The sequence below is a fragment of the Dendrobates tinctorius genome, unplaced genomic scaffold, assembly GCF_039654945.1.
Source record: "Dendrobates tinctorius isolate UK_male_01 unplaced genomic scaffold, ASM3965494v1 ptg000041l, whole genome shotgun sequence".
Lineage (NCBI taxonomy): Eukaryota > Metazoa > Chordata > Amphibia > Anura > Dendrobatidae > Dendrobates > Dendrobates tinctorius.
In genome coordinates this window covers 7525458-7546516 of record NW_027361709.1, presented here as the reverse complement: position 1 = coordinate 7546516, position 21059 = coordinate 7525458, and the positions used below count along the sequence as shown (strand labels likewise).

Below are 21059 nucleotides of genomic sequence, written 5' to 3'. Positions count from 1 at the left end.
GTTATTTAAATGCTTACAAGTCTTTCTTTACCAGGCTTCTTACAATAATTTATTGATATATAAGTGACTGCGTCATGGATAGATGAAAATAGCTGGTATTTGGTGATTGTCTTACTGAAGAAATTCCCACGTTCCAGCTGTTCTAGAACATTCTCTGTGAAAGACACATGTATTAGAATTTCTAAAAGTTACCATCCAGTATAGCTGCTTCATAGGTATTAGGACAGATTGACCCGAAATTCCAAGGCATGAACTCACCAAATGGATCTGTTGATCGGCAAATCTGTCCCTGGGTTTCTGTATGGAGCAAGTCTAGATGACCACGTCGCCACCCATCATCCCCAATATCTAATAACCCCCACCAGGGAACCAGGCTGGCTGGTTCTTGTCTGTCGCTATGAATTAGACTTTTTAGGCAGCCTTCATCACTTACCGTGACATCCCACCAGATAGACAGACACATCAATTTCTTCAAAATCCCGAAAGATCTGATGAAATTAAAAAGAAATGTAATATATATATATATATATATATATATATATTTTTATTGTGGTATTGTGGTGCAGTAACCTCTGTTAAAGCTAGGGGGCGTTGCATATGCGACTCAGAATATGCATGTGGGCATTTCCTTGATGGTGAAACAGTGACCGGCATGGTTGTAAATGTCCAGTATGTGTCACAGAGGTTCTCTGCGCTATAAGCCAAAATAACATTGTTATGCTGGGACTTGTAGTCCACGAGTTATTTATTGATAAGGGCGGCTTATAGGGCTAGTCAGAGAGCCGGGCGGGATCAGCTAGCCACACATACACCACCCACATATGAGGGCGGTTTGGGATATATAATGTGACTGAGGTCTGGTCACATGGGTTGTGTGTCTTGATCCTGAGTGGTCAGAGTGCAAGGTCCCGGAAGGCCTGGGTGTGTTGGAAGTGTCTGAGATTGAACTTCCTGGGGAGCACATGGAAAGGCCCGGACCTGGTAGAGTCTGTGACGGCTGTACGTAGGGGAGCTACTGCCCGGCTGGGGGTCTGGAACCGTAGACGGCCTAGTGAGCAAGGCCCTGTCTGGAACGGTGATCCCAGTGAGGCCGCTTCCCTAATAACCCTGAGTAATGCTGACCGGGGTCAGTAAGAGGCTGTGTATGCTGTGAACTGAATGTTTAACGGACATTGTACTGGAAGCTATATGCTATTTAGTTCATGAAGAGCGGTTTATGCTGCAGTTTAATAAACCAAATGAACTGTTTAACCCCGAGTATCCCAGCTTATGCCTCAAAGACCGGCCAAGCGAGTAAATCCCCGTCCACTCATATGGTAGATCTCTACTGTGTATGCGTGTATATATTTATAAATTGATAATAGTATTGATTACACCTATTAGCCAAAATCTGTACGCAGGTAGCCAGAGTTTGCACCAGTACTTCCGTCAGTGGCAACTGAATAAACATTACGTTGCCAACAATTCCATCCTTCCAAGTTTCCTGTATATAAAAAGGGAAGGAAAGTAATGTGTACGTTATGAAATAAGTCTTACATTTTTCAAGATCTTAATGCTGACTGTATCTACAAAGCTGACAGTGCTCAGATCCAGGATGAGCGAGTGCAAGGGACATTCATTGGACCCCACATTGTTTAATGTGGACTCCTCCACTACAGCATGGTCTGTCTCTGCTTCACCTACAACGGGGCCGCGAGGATAGATGTACTCCAGCTCGTGTCCCTGGGAAAAAAAAATGTGGATAAAATAAATGAATGCTACAACGGAATACAACAGTAAATCATATGGATGCCATTTACGGTAATTACATCCCATGAAATGTGAGCAAATGGTAGCCGGACCAATGAGTTTATCACGAGGACCCATATGCAACTTGCAAAAATGTGACTAATCTGTACAAATATCCATATACTAATGAGACGATGCCCTGGGTACATACGTTACTTACCCTGTACTGATCCTTAATTATATTAAATATTAATATACAGTTAGGTCCATATATATTTGGACAGAGACAACATTTTTCTAATTTTGGTTCTAGACATTACCACAATGAATTTTAAACAAAGCAATTCAGATGCAGTTGAAGTTCAGACTTTCAGCTTTCATTTGAGGGTATCCACATTAAAATTGGATGGATGGTTTAGGAGTTTCAGCTCCGTAACATGTGCCACCCTGTTTTTAAAGGGACCAAAAGTAATTGGACAATTGACTCCAAGGCTATTTCATGGACAGGTGTGGGCAATCCCTTCGTTATGTCATTCTCAATTAAGCAGATAAAAGGGCTGGAGTTGATTTGAGGTGTGGTGCTTGCATTTGGAAGGTTTTGCTGTACAGGAAACATGAGGTCAAAGGAGCTCTCCATGCAGGTGAAACAAGCCATCCTTGAGCTGCAAAAACAGAAAAAACCCATCCGAGAAATTGCTACAACATTAGGAGTGGCAAAATCTACAGTTTAGTACCTCCTGAGAAAGAAAGCAAGCACTGGTGAACTCATCAATGCAAAAAGAGCTGGGCGCCCACGGAAGACAACAGTGGTGGATGATCACAGAATAATCTCCATGGTTAAAAGAAACCCCTTCACAACAGCCAACCAAGTGAGCAACACTCTCCAGGAGGTCGGCGTATCAATATCCAAATCTACCATAAAGAGAAGACTGAATGAAACTAAATACAGAGGGTTCACTGCACGGTGCAAGCCACTCATAAGCATCAAGAATCAAAAGGCTAGACTGGACTTTGCTAGAAAAACATCTAAAAAAAGCCAGCACAGTTCTGGAAGAACATTCTTTGGACAGATGAAACCAAGATCAACCTCTACCAGAATGATGGAAAGAGAAAAGTATGGCGAAGGCGTGGTACAGCTCATGATCCAAAGCATACCACATCATCTGTAAAACATGGCGGAGGCAGTGTGATGGCTTGGGCATGCATGGCTGCCAGTGGCACTGGGTCACTAGTGTTTATTGATGATGTGACACAGGACAGAAGCAGCTGAATGAATTCTGAGGTATTCAGAGCCACACTGTGTGCTCAGATCCAGCCAAATACAGCCAAACTGGTCGTCGTTTCATACTACAGATGGACAATGACCCAAAACATAAAGCCAAAGCAACCCAGGAGTTTATTAAAGTAAAGAAGTGGCATATTCTTGAATGGCCAAGTCAGTCACCTGATCTCAACCCAACTGAGCATGCATTTCACTTGTTAAAGACTAAACTTCAGACAGAAAGGCTCACAAACAAACAGCAACTGAAAACCACCGCAGTGAAGGCCTGGCAGAGCATCAAAAAGGAGGAAACACAGCGTCTGGTGATGTCCATGAGTTCAAGACTTCAGGCAGTCATTGCCAACAAAGGGTTTTCAACCAAGTACTAGAAATGAACATTTTATTTACAATTATTTAATCTGTCCAATTACTTTTGGTCCCTTTAAAAACAGGGTGGCACATGTTAAGGAGCCGAAACTCCTAAACCCTTCATCCAATGTTAATGTGGATACCCTCAAATGAAAGCTGAAAGTCTGAACTTCAACTGCATCTGAATTGTTTTGTTTAAAATTCATTGTGGTAATGTCTAGAACCAAAATTAGAAAAATGATGTCTCTGTCCAAATATATATGGACCTAACTGTAAATTGTATAATCCTTATTATACCCCAAAGCTGCACTCACTGTTCTGCTGGTGCAGTCACTGTGTACATTAGGGTGACCACAAAAAATCGATGTCGGAATTTTGTCCGTCTGGACCCCACAAAACGATTCCCCTTTCCAGATATTGAGATAGCCAAAATTTGAGCTCGATCAAACGACGTTAACCCGTGCCGCTCGTCGCTCAAAGTTTGAAAAAATCCAAATTGAGGTTTTTTAAGATTTAGGTATTTTGCATAGTCTGTTAGACTATAAAGAATGTGACAACAACATTGCAGAAATAGCCCTGACCAAATTTTCGAACCATTTGTGGTATTAGAATGCAGAGTTGGTGGGATTATCGTTTTTTGATCCCACCATTACAGACACCATTGCTCAGTAGCACAGATGAACCATCAGAGCACGCTAGGGTTGTAAAGCCAAAAGTTAGGAAAGAAAAATTAAAAGAGGTAGGAAGTAACCGACTTTAACGACCTTCTGACAAAAGATGAAGAACAAAAGCAATATGTCCTGCAAGTTGTAAGCAAATGCCGAGCATTATATTCTGACGTTTCAAAAACTACTTTAACAAAAGCTCTAGAATAGATTAGATAACTATATAAAATTATCAACTCATGTAGGTTAGCGTGCTCTGATGGTTCATCTGTGCTACTGAGCAATTAGCCATTAACAACTTTTCATTGTCTGTAATGGTGGGATCAAAAAACGATAATCCCACCAACTCTGCATTCAAATACCACAAATGGTTCGAAAATTTGGTCAGGGCTATTTCTGCAATGTTGTTGTCACATTCTTTATAGTCTAACAGACTATGCAAAATACCTAAATCTTAAAAAACCTCAATTTGGATTTTTTCAAACTTTGAGCAACGAGCAGCACGGGTTAACGTCGTTTGATCGAGCTCAAATTTTGGCTATCTCAATATCTGGAAAGGGGAATCGTTTTGTGGGGTCCAGATGGACAAGATTCCAACATTTTTTTCCCCCCATATGAGATCCGGTCACCATAGTGTACATACATTACATTACTGATCCCGAGTTACATCCTGTATTATACTCCAGAGCTGCACTCACTATTCTGCTGGTGCAGTCACTGTGTAAACAGTTAGAGTGATCAATGAGTGGAACAAGCTGCCACGAGAAGTGGCGAGTTCTCTTTCAATGGAAGTCTTCAAACAGAGGCTGGACAGACATCTGACTGGGATGATTTAGCGAATCCTGCTTTGAGCAGGGGCTTGGACCAGATGGCCCAGGAGGTCCCTTCCAACTCTACGATTCTATACATACATTACTGATCCTGAGTTACATCCTGTATTATACCCCAGAGCTGCACTCACTATTCTACTGGTGCAGTCATTGTGTACATGCATTACTGATCCTGAGTTACATCCTGTACTATACTCCAGAGCTGCACTCACTATTCTGCTGGTGCAGTCACTGTGTACATACATTACTGATCCTGAGTTACATCCTGTATTATACCCCAGAGCTGCACTCACTATTCTGCTGGTGCAGTCACTGTGTACATACATTACATTACTGATCCTGAATTATACTCTAGAGCTGCATATAAAAATGCCCCTGGAAGAAGCTACATAGCGAAACGGCGCCCGTCGGGCGACGGGAAGACTCCTGCGGCATTCCCTCAGCTGTTACCGCTGGATGCTGCACCGAATCCAGCACATTCTTCTAACTCAGGTATTAACAACCAGTCCCTGGTTTATATCAGGCACTTTATTTCTATTAGAACATCCATATGTTTGACACAACTCAATATCAAATTTTCTTTATTAGTACAAAAATCATCATTAAAACTTTTTAATGACGATTTTTGTACTAATAAAACAAATTTGATATTGAGTTGTGTCAAACATATGGATGTTTTGCTCCAATTTCTTGTGTGTTCCAGTTGTTAGGGAGCTCCATAGGGAATTTTTCCCCATATATATCCTGGTGGTACACCTGGATTTATTGCCATATAGAACATGTGCCCTGTACTTGAGATCAAGTTATTTACTTTTTTTTCTATTATACTCTGTGCAGCTCCCTGACACACTTTACTCATTAACCCTTTAGCACACTCAGGACACTAATAGTCAGATGGGCAATGTGCAATACTGTTTCCTTTGCAGATACTCAGCAGTAACAAACAATGGCTTTTGTCTACTGAGGCATGTTGAACCCTGCAGTGATTATTTTGCATGTCAATACCTCTTTATATTTACATCTAATTTACATCTACTTTTTCCACAGCCACACGGGCAACGTGCAATATTGCCTTTTTTGCAAAACCTAGTAGTAACAAGCAATGTGTTCATTGTCATCTACTATGGTGCACTGACTCTGGCAGGAATTATTATTATTACTTTTGCATGCAAGAACCATTTTTGTATTTATATTTAAATCTACAGGGTTATTATTGTGTGTGTAATATTTTTTTACATCATTGTATACTGTTTTGCCGCAGCCTATCCCCCTTTTTTGGAGGCCTTTTGCCCTGTCTTTTAACTTCTCCTTTTAATAAAGAATTATTTTTAACAATCAATATTTTCACTTTTTTTTTCCACATGATATACCTTCTTGTGGAATATGTTGAGCTATATAAAAATGTTTCTTGTCTCCTACAATATAGGTCTATCAGCCGAGCTGTTTGAAATGACAACCAGCAGAACTGTAAGCACAGCTCCGGAGAAGGACACACATTTTTACAGGATAAGTAATATAACTAAATTACTAAGTTAATTTTAATTTTGGAGTAGAGGACAGCTAAATATAAACTGTAAAATGTGGCCCAAAGATGATAATACCGCTTAAATTGAGCCGGCATTTGAAACAACCGTATGTTCTCCTTCCATTGTACATACTTTTACATTTACATCTTTATGGTTTTCCTTTAACCCTTTCTTTGCCTCCTTTTCTGCCTTTTCGTGCAGTTGCTTCTTCTTTTTAGCTTCTTTCTTCTTTACGGCTATGAGCTTATCCAGGTCAACCCCACACTGTAGGAAGGAGACACGACTTTCACATTACACACCGAGAGGAGATGTTGGACGAGTTATGAGGAATGTAAGTACCCACCATCTTTTTAACAGCATTCGCATATAATTCAGCGTTGGCAAAGTACAGAGTGCAGGACGACCTGAAGATCTTTACACCTGGGACCTCAATAGCCTGTGTAAAAAAAAAACCAAAAACCCAAAAAGGCTCATTAGATGTCTGTTCAGCAGTGGGCAAGCCATGCTGGGACCACCAGCAGTTTACTGGCTACCCTGGTCTATTTTCCTTCACCTGGGACACAAAATTAAATGTTTACCCCAGGTGAAAGAAAATAATCCAACTAGAGGCGTTACTTGAATTTACCCTTCCAGATTACAAAATCTGGGCAGATCTCCCCACGTTTGACAACTTTGCTAGACGGAACCCCACAGATTCTGTAAATGGAAAGGTTGAAGGGCGCCCCCTTGTGAATTTTCCTGAGCAGTTGCCTGTTTACGTTAATATGGCGGCGGCTGTTCTTAGGTCACCAAAGCGCCATTGCTCAGGACAGAATAGAAAAAGTGAAGGGCACCAACTCTTATTCAGAACTTCAGTGTCAGAATCCTTGGGGGTCCCGGAGGACAACTACCAATCAAAAAGTAATGGCATGTGATATCCCTTTAAGAGGGGATCCCTTTCACCGAGAAGTAACCTGTCTACAAGTCAGAAGACGTTTGGCTGGGCTGCTTTATCCCCTAAATATTGAGGCCATTGTGTGCATCCTGTATTATGCATAGAGTTTCCTTGTAAATCACTTTACCTGCTTATACTGGGTCACATCTCGGTAAATATCCGTACTGGAAACTTGTCCAAGCAATGAGTAGTGAGGCCTGTAAGGGAGCAGATCCCCAAATATTACACTTGTAGGTCATCCCAAACATTTATAAACTTGTTCTACAGTCTGATACTACTAACATATCATAAAGGTTTTACATAGGACTGCAGGTAAACATTCTACTATATCACAAGACACAAAAAGAAATGCTGTAATGACAAACTCAACCCTGCTACATCCACTGTGAAATCTGTGCGTGTTCATGGTAAAATGAACTGTACTCACCATTGTGTCCTGAAGATGATGGTCAAGAGGGAAAAGGCCACCGACACCCCCAGACCCAGGTCCAGGTTTAGGAGAATTGTAGCTACAAATGTCACCAACCAAACCATCTGTAAAGTGGAGACATGGCAGGATAAGATGTACCGCTCTATGGCAGGATAAGATGTACCGCTCTATGGCAGGATAAGATGTACCGCTCTATGGCAGGATAAGATGTACCGCTCTATGGCACAATTGGTGGACAGGGTTTAGCTTTGAATACCAACATGTGCTACACAATTAAAGAAAACCTATTGTTCTATGTAAAATAAGTGAGATGTGACGGCGATCAGCACCTCCCCTTATCATGCACCCAAACTTTGAGGTTAAAAATTATCCTTCCAGTAAGGAACTGGTGCAGGTTACCTTTGAGTATGCTGGGCAGAGCAAACCTAATGAAAATGGTCCTCATGCCACAAGCTTTGTATATTCTTCATAATGCGCCCGTCTGGATTCCTAGCCGAATTTTTACCAATTAAAGGGAATCTGTCACCCCTTTTTTGAGATATCATATAATGATATCATTCAATTGTGTGTCACATAAGGATTCTCTTAGTACTTTTGCTTCCCCCTGACCCCGCACCTTTCATGCATAAATACCTTTTTTATATCGGTTCAGATGTATGTAAACTGCCGCTGTCCGGTCCGCTGGGCGGGGCTTATTCAACTGCTCCTCCCTCCCTGTCTTGCTCTACACAAGAAGAAATGCCTAAAGCAAGACAGGGAGGGGGGAGCAGTTGAATAAGCCCCGCCCAGCTGACCGGACAGCGGCAGTTTACATACATCTGAACCGATATAAAAAAAGTATTTGTGCATGAAAGGTGCGGGGTCAGGGGGAAGCAAAAGTACTAAGAGAATCCTTTAAAAAGAGTATTCAGAGAGCTTATTTGGAAGAGGAGTGTTCCTAGAATTCGGTTGGAAGTACTACGTAGATCTAAAGAGAAAGGGGGGGGTTTAGCAGTTCCTGATCCATTTCTTTACTATCTCTCGGCACAATTGCAGCATTTCAGAGGATGGGGGGGGGGGAAAGATTCCACTTTGCGAAGTTCCTCGGGGCATATGCTAGCATGTGTAGTAGGAAATGACTTGATGATACAATCATTGGATTCGGGGCGGTTTCGTCAGGGTCTGGCTCTCAATATTCCCGACAATGAACTGTATGGATAGGGTGTGGAATACAGCCAAGAAACTACTTGGTATTCATGGGGTTACGAGACATGCCCTGATCTGGAGAAACTCGACTTGTGCTGAGCTCAATAAATTAGAGGGCTTTGAGCTGTGGGAGAGGAGAGGCCTTAAATTAACATCGCAACTTTATTCGGATGGGGAACTTCGATCATTCGAGGATCTCAAACAGACATTTTCCATTCCTAACTAAAGATTTTTTCAATATTTGCAGCTACGGCATGCTTGTGAAACAATGTATTAACAGAAGCGTACAGTCTAGATCACGTGAAGTCATTATTTCCCTCTACTCTTCTTTGGTCAGACCTCATCTGGAATATTGTGTCCAGTTTTGGGCGCCACATTTTAAAAAAGACATCAACAAACTGGGGCAAGTTCAGAAAAGAGCAACCAGAATGGTGACCGGTCTGCAAACCCTGTCTTATGAGGAAAGGTTGCAGGATTTGGGATTGTTTAGTTTGCAAAAGAGAAGACTGAGAGGAGACTTAATAGCTGTCTACAAATATCTCAACGGCTGTCACATTGTAGAAGGATCAACTTTATTCTCATTTGCACAAGGAAAGACTAGAAGCAATGGGATGAAACTGAATGGGAGGAGACACAGATTAGATATTAGAAAAAGCTTTTTGACAGTTAGAGTGATCAATGAGTGGAACAAGCTGCCACGAGAAGTGGTGAGTTCTCCTTCAATGGAAGTCTTCAAACAGAGGCTGGACAGACATCTGACTTGGATGATTTAGCAAATCCTGCTTTGAGCAGGGGGTTGGACCAGATGGCCCAGGAGGTCCCTTCCAACTCTACCATTCTATGATTCTTAACACAGCATCGACTCACCCCGCTTAATAGATGCGATAGAACCCCTTTGTTGGATAGAATAGTGATGGGAGGGGGATCGCGAGGCATATCCATGATATATGCAGAGATGACAGAAAAGAGAGTGGAAAATCTGGAAATTTTGAAGACTAAATGGCAGGCTGATGTGGGAGACTTCACAGACGATGAGTGGGAAGATATATTGCAAGAAGTCATGAAAGTGTCGGTTAGTGAGGCGCAGAGAGTGTCACATCTTTTCATGCTTCACCGGGTATATCGAACCCCTGTACGCTTGTTTAGAATTGGTTATGCTAGAGAGGCTGATTGTTGGTAATGCCTAATGCAGACTTGATTCACCTGACCTGGAACTGTCCCCGGCTACGTAGATTTTGGGGAGATGTGGTTGATTTACTTATTAGTGTTTATCAATGTCATATGGTACTGGACCCCAACATGGCCCTTTTCGGTCAGCTGGCGAACTTGCCACTTTCGGAGGGACACCAGTTGGCAATCTCACGTATACTATATCAAGCTCGTAAGAGGGTGGCGGCTCATTGGAGGGGATCCTCTGTACCTAAAATCACGGAGGTCACTAATGCAGTCAATAATACTATTGATATGGAAAAGTATGTGTATCAAAAGCAGCGGACAAAAAAGAAGTGGGAAGATATGTGGGCGCCCTGGTTGGATACTCCTGGGTTGGCACCTTCTGCTTTAACATGGCTGAGAGCGCTGAGGAGGATGTAATGAGATCCTTAGATCAGCATTACACTATGGTGAATGTTACTGCAGAGGTGTCTCTTGAGGTTAGGCTAACAGCCCGGGATTTGGAACGGACATTACAGGCGTTAAGGACCCGTTCAGAAATTTGATAATGTGCAATGGAGAATTGTGACCGTGAGGAGACTAAATACACCAGGAGAGAGAGCGAGAGAGGGGCTTTTGTTGGGTGGGGGTAGGGGGAACTTTATGGGTTTCTAGACTGTTTATGTAATATGCTGTTCAGGAATTATCCTGTGTTTGATTACATGTCTTCTGGATTTTGAAAATGTTAATAAAAATTTACCTGATCAATAAAAATAAATAATCCTTCCATTCGTCCAACCAATATTTCTTACCAGGTCGATCTTATTTGATCTCCATAGCACAGGAATATCCATGAACTGCTTGTAGATTCCCTTTAAATTCACAACCACCACTGATGCCAGTATAGCCTGGGGAAGTAATAATAATATATAGAATTTAGCCTGAAATTGAGGATTGACGAGTCACTTAAATTCTAATTGTAAGCAACAGTTCACTGACATGTTGAAAACGTACAAACGAGAGGACGGATCCAACAAATACAACTGAGGGTCATATGTAAAATTGCTTTATTGTGATGAAGGCAAGGTACAAGCATGACATGCTATACAGCCAAAAAAGGGTAATAAAAACAACAAAATAGGGACACAAGGACCCATGTGGCCAATGCTGCACTGAATAATACGTATAGTTGCATAGTCAATGGTAAATCTTGCTCACTATCATAAATGATTGCCAATGCTACACTAAATGACACATATGTTTACATAGGCAATGGTATATATTGCTAACTATCATAAATAATTGCCAATACTGCACTAAATAGCGCCTATGATTACATAGTAGTGATATATATATATTGCTCAAAGAGCAAAGGCAACCAACGATAAGTTAAAGATAAAAATAAATAAGGTAGCCATTAATAGGTGCACAAATAGTAAGCTAGATGATAGTGAACCAGGCAACAATCAAAGATATAGTTACGTATGGACATAATAATTTACCTGAACAAAATAGCAGCTGACAGATGGAAGAGCAGGGGTCCCAGTGTCCGCCCCAACGTGCGTTTTGGAACACCTTCGTCAGGGGGCGCTTAAAATAGTATGAACAGCGCTGTTTAAGTAGCGGGCATAAACCGGAAGTAGAACTGACATCAGAACCGGAAGTGGTCATGCGTTCCTATAGTAACGCATTCACAACCACGTGTGTAATAAAAGAATGAAAATAAAAGATGCCAAGCCAATGTCTGGCGCCAAGAACACACGGGGCCCCGCGTGACTGAGCGCACATTGCTCATGACGTCAGCACAGGAAGCACAGTGGGATAAATGTATCCAAAAGAAGGGGGCACAAACGCTCATAAATATATGAGATGAGAGAATTATGACCACATATCAATTAGGAATCTCATATTTATGAGTGTTTGTGCCCCCTTCTTTTGGATACATTTATGCACATTATTCTATGCTATTTATCTATATTATAATAGTTTTAGTACTGCTGTTTGGTTTATTTAGAGCTTTTTTATTAAGCATTGGTAGCCCTAGCCATATAACTAATGTGCAGCATTGTGTTCTAGTTGCTTCTAGTATCCCATGCAAAATTGGGCATGTTTGCCAGCTTCCAATATGGCGGTGTTTCCCTCAGTGTCCCTCTGCGCCTGTGTGAACTCCCACTGTGCTTCCTGTGCTGACGTCATGAGCTATGTGCGCTCAGTCACGCGGGGCCCCGCGTGTTCTTGGCGCCATACCTCATTGATTTCATGCCGGGTGGATGTGGGCGTCCCTCAGACATTGGCTTGGCATCTTTTATTTTCATTCTTTTATTACACACGTGGTTGTGAATGCGTTACTATAGGAACGCATGACCACTTCCGGTTCTGACGTCAGTTCTACTTCCGGTTTATGCCCGCTATTTAAACAGCGCTGTTCATACCATTTTAAGCGCCCCCTGACGAAGGTGTTCCGAAACGCGCGTTGGGGCGGACACTGGGACCCCTGCTCTTCCATCTGCCAGCTGCTATTTTGTTCAGGTAAATTATTATGTCCATACGTAACTATCTTTGATTGTTGCCTGGTTCACTATCATCTAGCTTGCTATTTGTGCACCTATTAATGGCTACCTTATTTATTTTTATCTTTAACTTGTTATCGTTGGTTGCCTTTGCTCTTTGAGCAATATATATATATCACTACTATGTTATCATAGGCGCTATTTAGTGCAGTATTGGCAATTATTTATGATAGTTAGCAATATATACCATTGCCTATGTAAACATATGTGTCATTTAGTGTAGCATTGGCAATCATTTATGATAGTGAGCAAGATTTACCATTGACTATGCAACTATACGTATTATTCAGTGCAGCATTGGCCATATGGGTCCTTGTGTCCCTATTTTGTTGTTTTTATTACCCTTTTTTGGCTGTATAGCATGTCATGCTTGTACCTTGCCTTCATCACAATAAAGCAATTTTACATATGACCCTCAGTTGTATTTGTTGGATCCGTCATCTCGTTTGTGATTTGCATGTTATTACAACTGGTCATCTACAGTCCTTAGGTGCACATGTGGGTGGGATACTAACTACAACTTATGATTGTTGATTACACATTTTTCTTTCCCCCACATGTTATATATGCCTAATTGCACTACCTTCATTATTTACTATGTTGAAAACATACTCCTCTTTGGTCAGACCTCATCTGGAATATTGTGTCCAGTTTTGGGCACCACATTTTAAAAAAGACATCAACAAACTGGAGCAAGTTCAGAAAAGAGCGACCAGAATGGTGACCGGTCTGCAAACCCTGTCTTATGAGGAAAGGTTGCAGGATTTGGGAATGTTTAGTTTGCAAAAGAGAAGACTGAGAGGAGACTTAATAGCTGTCTACAAATATCTAAAGGGCTGTCACATTGTAGAAGGATCAACTTTATTCTCATTTGCACAAGGAAAGACTAGAAGCAATGGGATGAAACTGAATGGGAGGAGACACAGATTAGATATTAGAAAAAACTTTTTGACAGTTAGAGTGATCAATGAGTGGAACAGGCTGCCACGAGAAGTGGTGAGTTCTCCTTCAATGGAAGTCTTCAAACAGAGGCTGGACAGACATCTGACTGGGATGATTTAGCGAATCCTGCTTTGAGCAGGGGGTTGGACCAGATGGCCCAGGAGGTCCCTTCCAACTCTACGATTCTATGATTCTAAATATCATCTAAAACTTCAATAAAAACAAATAGAATAAATAATGAATGAAGAATTGAGGAACAAAGGATACTAGTTAAAATTCTGAAACAAAAACCTAAAGAAATGACCTGGAATATAAACTGGACAGAATGCAACATGTAGGGGCATGTTCACACTGGCCACTAAACAAAAAACCTAGATAAAAACAAAATGAGCAATTACCCTGCAGTAAATAACATAGGGTACTCAGTTAACATCATTTTGATGAAAAGACATAAAAACCATCCCACCGTGTCACGGTGACCCTATTTGGGACGGTCCTAACCTCTAGTATTACGTTTATTTAGCTCCCCCTGGCTGGATGTTCCTTAGTCGGGGTCTCAGTCCTGCGCAGCCCTTATTCACATTTACGTCATTTGACATATGTTAAGGTAATGACGTAAATCTCTATGATCCATTGTCATAGAATACTGAACTGAACAGAAGAATAATACAAAATAAATAATAGATGTGTGTCAACTATATATTTATATTGCAAGGTCAGAAGATTTATTATATCATTTTTACATAACAGAATGTTACCTAATAATAATATTCTTCTCTAATTTTTAGGGGGTGTAATATTTACACAATACTTTCAAAGCTCAATATTCTTGCATGAACAATAGCTTCACTTTGTCATTGTACAAAGCCACATTCTTTCACTCGTGCAGGTTTAACTAACCCAACTGGTCAAAAAAAAAGCTCAACTACAGAAGCCAAAATTACCTTACTAATAAACTCACCATGACGAAACTGAACTCACTTTTGGCAAGGATTCAAACAGCTCGCCAGCCTTAAGAATGATGATGAGGATAACCAAGGAAGATACAGCACCGGCTATCTGACCACAGAGAGGGAAGAGTGTTATATAGGTGATCAGATCTACGAAGGCATGAAATAAATACCGTATTATCTTATGTGCCTTGTTATATATAGTGTATAGGAAAAAACAAAACTTAACTGATTCTACATCTACTATAATACTGCCCCCTATGTACAAGAATATAACTACTATAATACTGCCCCTATGTACAAGAATATAACTACTATAATACTGCTCCTATGTACAAGAATATAACTACTATAATGCTGCTCCTATGTACAAGAATATAACTACTATAATACTGCCCCCTATGTACAAGAATATAACTACTATAATACTGCTCCCTATGTACAAGAATATAACTACTATAATACTGTCCCCTATGTACAAGAATATAACTACTATAATACTGCTCCTATGTACAAGAATATAACTACTATAATGCTGCTCCTATGTACAAGAATATAACTACTATAATACTGCCCCTATGTACAAGAATATAACTGCTATAATACTGCCCCTATGTACAAGAATATAACTACTATAATACTGTCCCCTATGTACAAGAATATAACTACTATAATACTGCCCCTATATACAAGAATATAACTACTATAATACTGCCTCTATGTATAAAAATATAACTACTATAATACTGCTCTTTTGATTTAGAAAATAATCACTTTGATACTGCATTAATCTGAAAGCCACACCTGACTGTTACCTCCCGTGTTCTCCTGCACCAGGCTTCGGGACATGGCTGTGCCAATAGTAAAACACTGGAAAAAGCTTCCAACAGAATTACTTATCCCCAGAGCTATGAGCTCCTGCAATACAAGCATAGAAGATGCAGCTGTGATCAATGGTGTATGATAGATCTTCTTCTACTTGTTGAGATTGATTGTATTGTAATACTCTGAATTAAACAGGACCTGTGTCACTTGCTCAAAAATTTTAGTTAAATACATGGTAAAAATCCTTGAGCTCCTCTTGCTTTTGAAGTACAGTATGTGAAATCTCATTTCACATTTTTTTCGGAAGGGGGGAAATGTACTTTCACCTTTCCCTCCCATTTGCTACTAATCACATCTCAGCAGCTGATTTAAGTCTCGGAAACTGCGGAGTTGTGATTGGCAGCGTCTGAGAGGGAAGGGTGGAAATGCACGCCCCCAGAGGAGACCCTGGAGACATGCCCAGTTTTACTGCAAGCAAAGATTTCACATATTGTGCTCCAAAAGCAGCATATGTAAATACCTCTGCATTAGAGCAAAGCAGCGCAAAAAGGAAAAGAACGGCAGAATCAGGGGAGCTCAGGGATTTTTACACAGTATTTAACTCAATTATTTTGAGCAGTTGCCAGATCCTGCTAAAAAAAACCATTAACTAAACATCAAAGGGTCACTGTAAAGTAGATGACATAACTCCATCTGCTGCCATCATCACTGGGGCAGCTTACTGTACACAGAGAGGTCCCCCTAGTGGCTGCTGTAGGGAGCTGCACTCTCAGAAAAGCTCTCACCTGGTTACTGTCCACGTTGTAGCCATGTTTCACTGCAAACATCTTAACCAAAGAAACAGTAAAAGCATAGACAACCACGGCAATAGCAAAAGCATTGCCAATCACGCTGGAAAGCAGGTCAATTCTTGGTACACTAGGAGCTTTTAGCCTGGAAAAAGGTTAAAAAAAAAAAAAAAAAAATTACAAGAAATACAAAAATAAACGGCTAATTACAGGGAGCAATATGGTGCTTGAACATTGGTAAAACATAGTACTAGACATTGATTCATGCAGCGATAAAGTCTTCTTAACTTTATAGAGAACTAAGCGGTCATCAATATCTCTGTGGATGCTGAATGGTACCAGAAAAATTTCAGCCTGTCCCACCATTGTTTTCACTCATGTAGAAATTACAGACTCCATTAGCAAATCTGAGGATGGGCCCCACTTATACTTTTATAAATACTTTTGCGTAATAATTTATTAACCCCTGGGGAGCCGCTGGTTGCATGCATCCACCACTAGGGGGAGCTAAGTGCATATAAATGCTATGCTGCTGGTAATGATTAGGATGGATATAATTTTGTATGCAGTGAGCTCCCTCTAGTGGTGTCTGCAGGTAGCAGTTATGACAATATCATGCAGGGGAAACCCTTCAATGCCAATCCCACAGTCACGTTCCCCTGCCTCATCGATAAATAAAATGAATATACTAAATCAATAGTATGTCTTTGGCTTATGACTGGTATTGAGGCTCAGCTCTACTAAAGTGAATGAGGCTGAGTTGCAATGACAAACATAACCTGTATACAGGGGTGTCACTGATTTTTAGACTAAAGCCATGATCTGTCCTTACCCAGTTGGGATGTCTCCTACAATATTCACGCCATACATTTTGTTCAGATTTACGCCATATGATATCCCAGTGGCAACAATTAGCTGAAAGCAGAGACAATATAAGTATCAGTAAGAGTATAAATATATCGACTGTTCTGGTAAAATCAGGACTGTTGGCAAGAATGAAGCATCTGGATAGTTAGACATATGGATAGATATTAGATAAAACGTTAGCTCAATAAATAGATAGAAACTCACCGTGATCAGCTCTATAGGTATCGGTATCCGTATCTTCGCCATGTATTTCTCATTCAGAAATTTCACTGTGAGCATGAAGATAATGGCAATGACCGCAATCAGGAGGGAAGCCACGTTGGTTTGTGGGATTTTGGCACAGAGATTTACAATCGTCTATGGGAGGAAAAGAAGATTTGCTCATTACAAAAACACACTTTGCTAAATTCTAAAAACAAGTTTTCTCCTTCGCCTCATTGGGGGACACAGATACTGTGGTGTATGCTTCTGCCCCTTGGAGGCTGACACTAAGAAAAAAAAAAAAAAAAAAAAAAAAAAAAAAGGAGGTTATCTCCTCCTCCATCGTATACACCCTCGCCCCTATTGCGGGTGGAACTCAGTTTTTTGCTTAGTGTCTTTGGAGGCACACGTGTCTGGGTTTCTCCAGACTTTTTTTTTATTTCCCCCCCCATGAAGATAAGACAGGGGCGACGGATCCTATTGAAAGGGTCCGATCTCCCCAAACCATCAACGGGCGAGCACGTGTTGAATATCGTCTCCACGTATCCTTTCCCGCACCGAGGGACATATCTGGGCCTTTTTCCCCAGACTTCTATTTTTGTTTTTTATTTTATGAAGATAAGACAGGGGCAACGGATCCTATTGAAAGGGTCCGATTTCCCCAAAACAACAACGGGCAAGCACGTGCGAGTGTCCCTCCACGTATCCTCTCCCGCGACGTGGGACATGATGCCGGACTTAGCCCTGTCCACCCCTAGGTATAGAAACCATGGGCTTGTACAGAGGCACAAGACTAGTCTGTGCGGCCCCCACTGCGCCACCAACGCTAGACGGCGGTGCTGCAAGGCGGCGGACGGTCCCTCTCCTCACCCCCTAAAGGGGTTAGACGGAGCTAGGGTGCCTGCACCATCCAGAAATTAACCCCATCCCCTCTACCTGGTGTGCTAGATCCGGAGTCAGGTATGGAGGGCTGGGGAGGGCCCTGCGGCAGCGTTCCGGGGAATCCACTGAAGCTCCAGGCATCTTAGGGAGTGTAAGGCAATCCTCCTTCCCTCTCCTTCCGCCAGGCGGGGACGCCGGGGTGAAAAGGCAGAGGCCCCCGCGCGGCGGGCATGCAAAGTTTAGCCCGCGGCTTCGGCCATGACTAGGCCGCGGGCGGAAGTCGCGTGACGTTATTTCCGGCGCCGCCCCCCCCGGGCTAGGGCGGACGCCGAACAAATTGAGCCCCCGGCTTCATCACAGGGTAGGCCGCGACCGGGAGAGGAACGTCCCGGCCTACCCAGAGGAAGGAACGCTGGGCAGCGCAGAGGCAGGAACACAGGACGGGGTAAGTGTGACCCCCGACCTTAGAGGCGCGCGCTATGGGCGATCCTCCTCCCTTCCCCTCAACCCTCATAAATTTGGCCTGGCAGCAATATGACCAAAAAGGGTAAATCGCACACGTTCCTTTATGCCGCATGCATGTCTTGTACGCGCCCAGGAGCCCTCCCCTGCGACTGTAGCCAATGTGTCCCCGGAGTGGGCCCTCTCTCTGTCACAGTCCATGGTGTCACTTACGAGAGCAATAGAGTCCCTTCAAGCCCCAGATAGGGGCAGGGACAATGGCTCGCCGGCCTTAGAGGGAACCTCCACCTCACAAAAGCCTCCGGCCTGCAGGGGCCTCTCTCACTCCAGGCAGACCCGGAGGAAACGAATCCACACTGTGTCGCCAAGTCCATCCGGTGCCTTGGCATCCATAAGCTCTGCTTCTCGCTCCCCGTCACCAGTGGTTGGTAGCGAGCAGACCTCAGATTGCGACTCAGATGAGCCCCTTGACGTGGACACTCCAGGGTCACGTGAAACAGTGGACAGCCTCCTAGAAGCCGACAATCAGACCCTGGGGATTTAGGATGATCCCGCAGCGGCTACGGGGAATAAAGTGGAATTTAAGCGAGTGAAGCGCCCGCACAGAGTTTTTTCCTCTCACCCGGAGTTTGAGGACATAGTGCAGCGGCACAGAGAACGTCCAGACAGGCGTTTCTCGGGTCAAAAGGCACTCGAAACAAGGTATCCGTTTGCTCCGGACCTCCATAAAAAATGGATGGAATCCCCGTTGGGGATCCTCCGATTTCGCGCCTAGCCACTAAGACCCTGCTATCCGTATCTAGTGTTTCCTCAATTAAGAGAGAGCTTATAGAGAGCTTAGCTTGCTCAGTATATGAGGCGTCAGGGTCAGCGCTCGCTCCCTCATTCGCAGCAACTTGGGTAGCCAAGGCTATGATATCATGGTCAGAAACAATAAACAAGATCGCGCAGGAGCAGGATCTACCTGCAGAGATTTCGGAGGTCGCAGGTCAGATAGCGATGGCCGGAGACTATGTAATCGATGCGTTTTGGGATGCGGACAACTGCTCGGCACTTGCTGCCGCTAATGCAATTTCTATCAGAAGAGCCCTATGGTTAAGGACATGGCGAGTGGATCCTACTTCTGAGAAGTCCTTGACTTCCCTGCCTTATCAGTGCGGCCACCTATTTGGTGAGAAGTTGGATCAACTTATCTCCGACTCCACAGGAGGAAAGAACGGGTTTCTCCCTCAGAAAAAGGTCAAAACGCTTTTTCGTCACCCGTTTTCAGGCACGTTTTCGGGCCTTTCGCAACCCCGGGTGGACTACAGCGGCCAATTCCGCTGTCTCAGGCCGCCCCAACCAGGAAAGGGAGCGGCAGGTCTCATATAGAGCCAACCCATTGGGGAGAATGCATACTCAGCAGCCCAGATCCCAAAGATCGTCGGCCAAATGACACGAGGCCTTTACCAGGCGACACTGGCAAGGTGGGCAGCCGCTACTCTGGTTTCACTACGTCTGGGTCAGTGTCGCTCACGACGCATGGGGAAAGGAATCGGTGGCCTCGGGTTACAGAATAGAATTTGTCAGATATCCTCCAAGACAGTTTTTTCTTCCCGGCTTTCCAGGGTAGATACCCAGGCAAGGGCTCTATTGGGAGCCATCAAATCGCTCCAGCACAACGGAGTCATTTTTCCAGTGACGGAACACGAAAGAGCTCAGGGGTTCTATTCCAACCTTTTTGCGGTTCCCGAAAAGGACGGGTCTGTCAGGCCTGTTTTGAACCTGAAGCTTCTGTACAAATTCATCAGGATCAGACATTTCCGGATGGAGTCTCTCCGTTCAGTCATATCGGCCATGGAGCAGTGAAAATACTTGGCCTCAATAGGCATCCAGGACGCATTTCTGCATATTCCCATTTTTCCTCCTCATCAGGGGTTTCTACGCTTCACCATCAGCGATCAACATTTTCAGTTTGTAGCGCTACCCTTCGGGCTGGCCCCTTCTCCCAGAGTGTTCACAAAGGTTATGGCAGTTGTCATGGCCACACTGCATTGTCGAGGCATAGTCGTCTTGCCTTATCTGGACAACCTCTTGGTCAAGGGCCCGTCAATACGGGCATGCGAGGAAAAGGTCAACATCACGCTAGATACTCTTGCCCGCTTAGGATGGTTGGCAATGCAAAGAAGTCATCCCTTGTGCCAGCTCAGAGGATCTCCTTCCTAGGAATGATCTTCGACACTTGCCAAGGGTTGGTAATTCTCCCTCAGGAAATGGCGCTAGCTCTCTGGCAGGGAGTCCGGACACTTCGCCAACCAGTCCCTCATACCATCTGTTCTGGGATGAGGATTCTAGGGAAAATGGTGGCAGCAATGGAAGAGATACCTGTCGCCCAGTTCCACCTTCGCCCCCTGCAGCACGCCCTCTTGTCAGCCTGGGACAAGAATCCTTTCACGCTCGATCGGCGGTGCCGATTGTCCTCTCAAGTCAGGCAGCCGCTCGGATGGTGGATA

General features: G+C 43.2%; 1 protein-coding gene across 4 annotated transcripts in view; it reads right to left on the bottom strand.

Moving 5' to 3' along the window:
* The window catches only part of LOC141088862 (solute carrier family 26 member 6-like), a 37757-nt gene that overhangs the window by 574 nt on the left and 16124 nt on the right, over window positions 1-21059 (bottom strand). For all 4 annotated transcript variants that reach the window (XM_073575090.1, XM_073575087.1, XM_073575089.1 and 1 more), the window contains 13 exons: window positions 17227-17379; window positions 16988-17070; window positions 16153-16300; window positions 15347-15460; window positions 14574-14651; window positions 10893-10988; window positions 7741-7847; window positions 7441-7510; window positions 6723-6815; window positions 6512-6643; window positions 1537-1722; window positions 434-488; window positions 18-154 (listed from right to left, as the gene is read on the bottom strand). In XM_073575090.1, coding sequence (XP_073431191.1) covers window positions 18-154; window positions 434-488; window positions 1537-1722; window positions 6512-6643; window positions 6723-6815; window positions 7441-7510; window positions 7741-7847; window positions 10893-10988; window positions 14574-14651; window positions 15347-15460; window positions 16153-16300; window positions 16988-17070; window positions 17227-17379 — 1452 coding nt within the window. The remainder of the gene's footprint in view (window positions 1-17; window positions 155-433; window positions 489-1536; window positions 1723-6511; window positions 6644-6722; window positions 6816-7440; window positions 7511-7740; window positions 7848-10892; window positions 10989-14573; window positions 14652-15346; window positions 15461-16152; window positions 16301-16987; window positions 17071-17226; window positions 17380-21059) is intronic.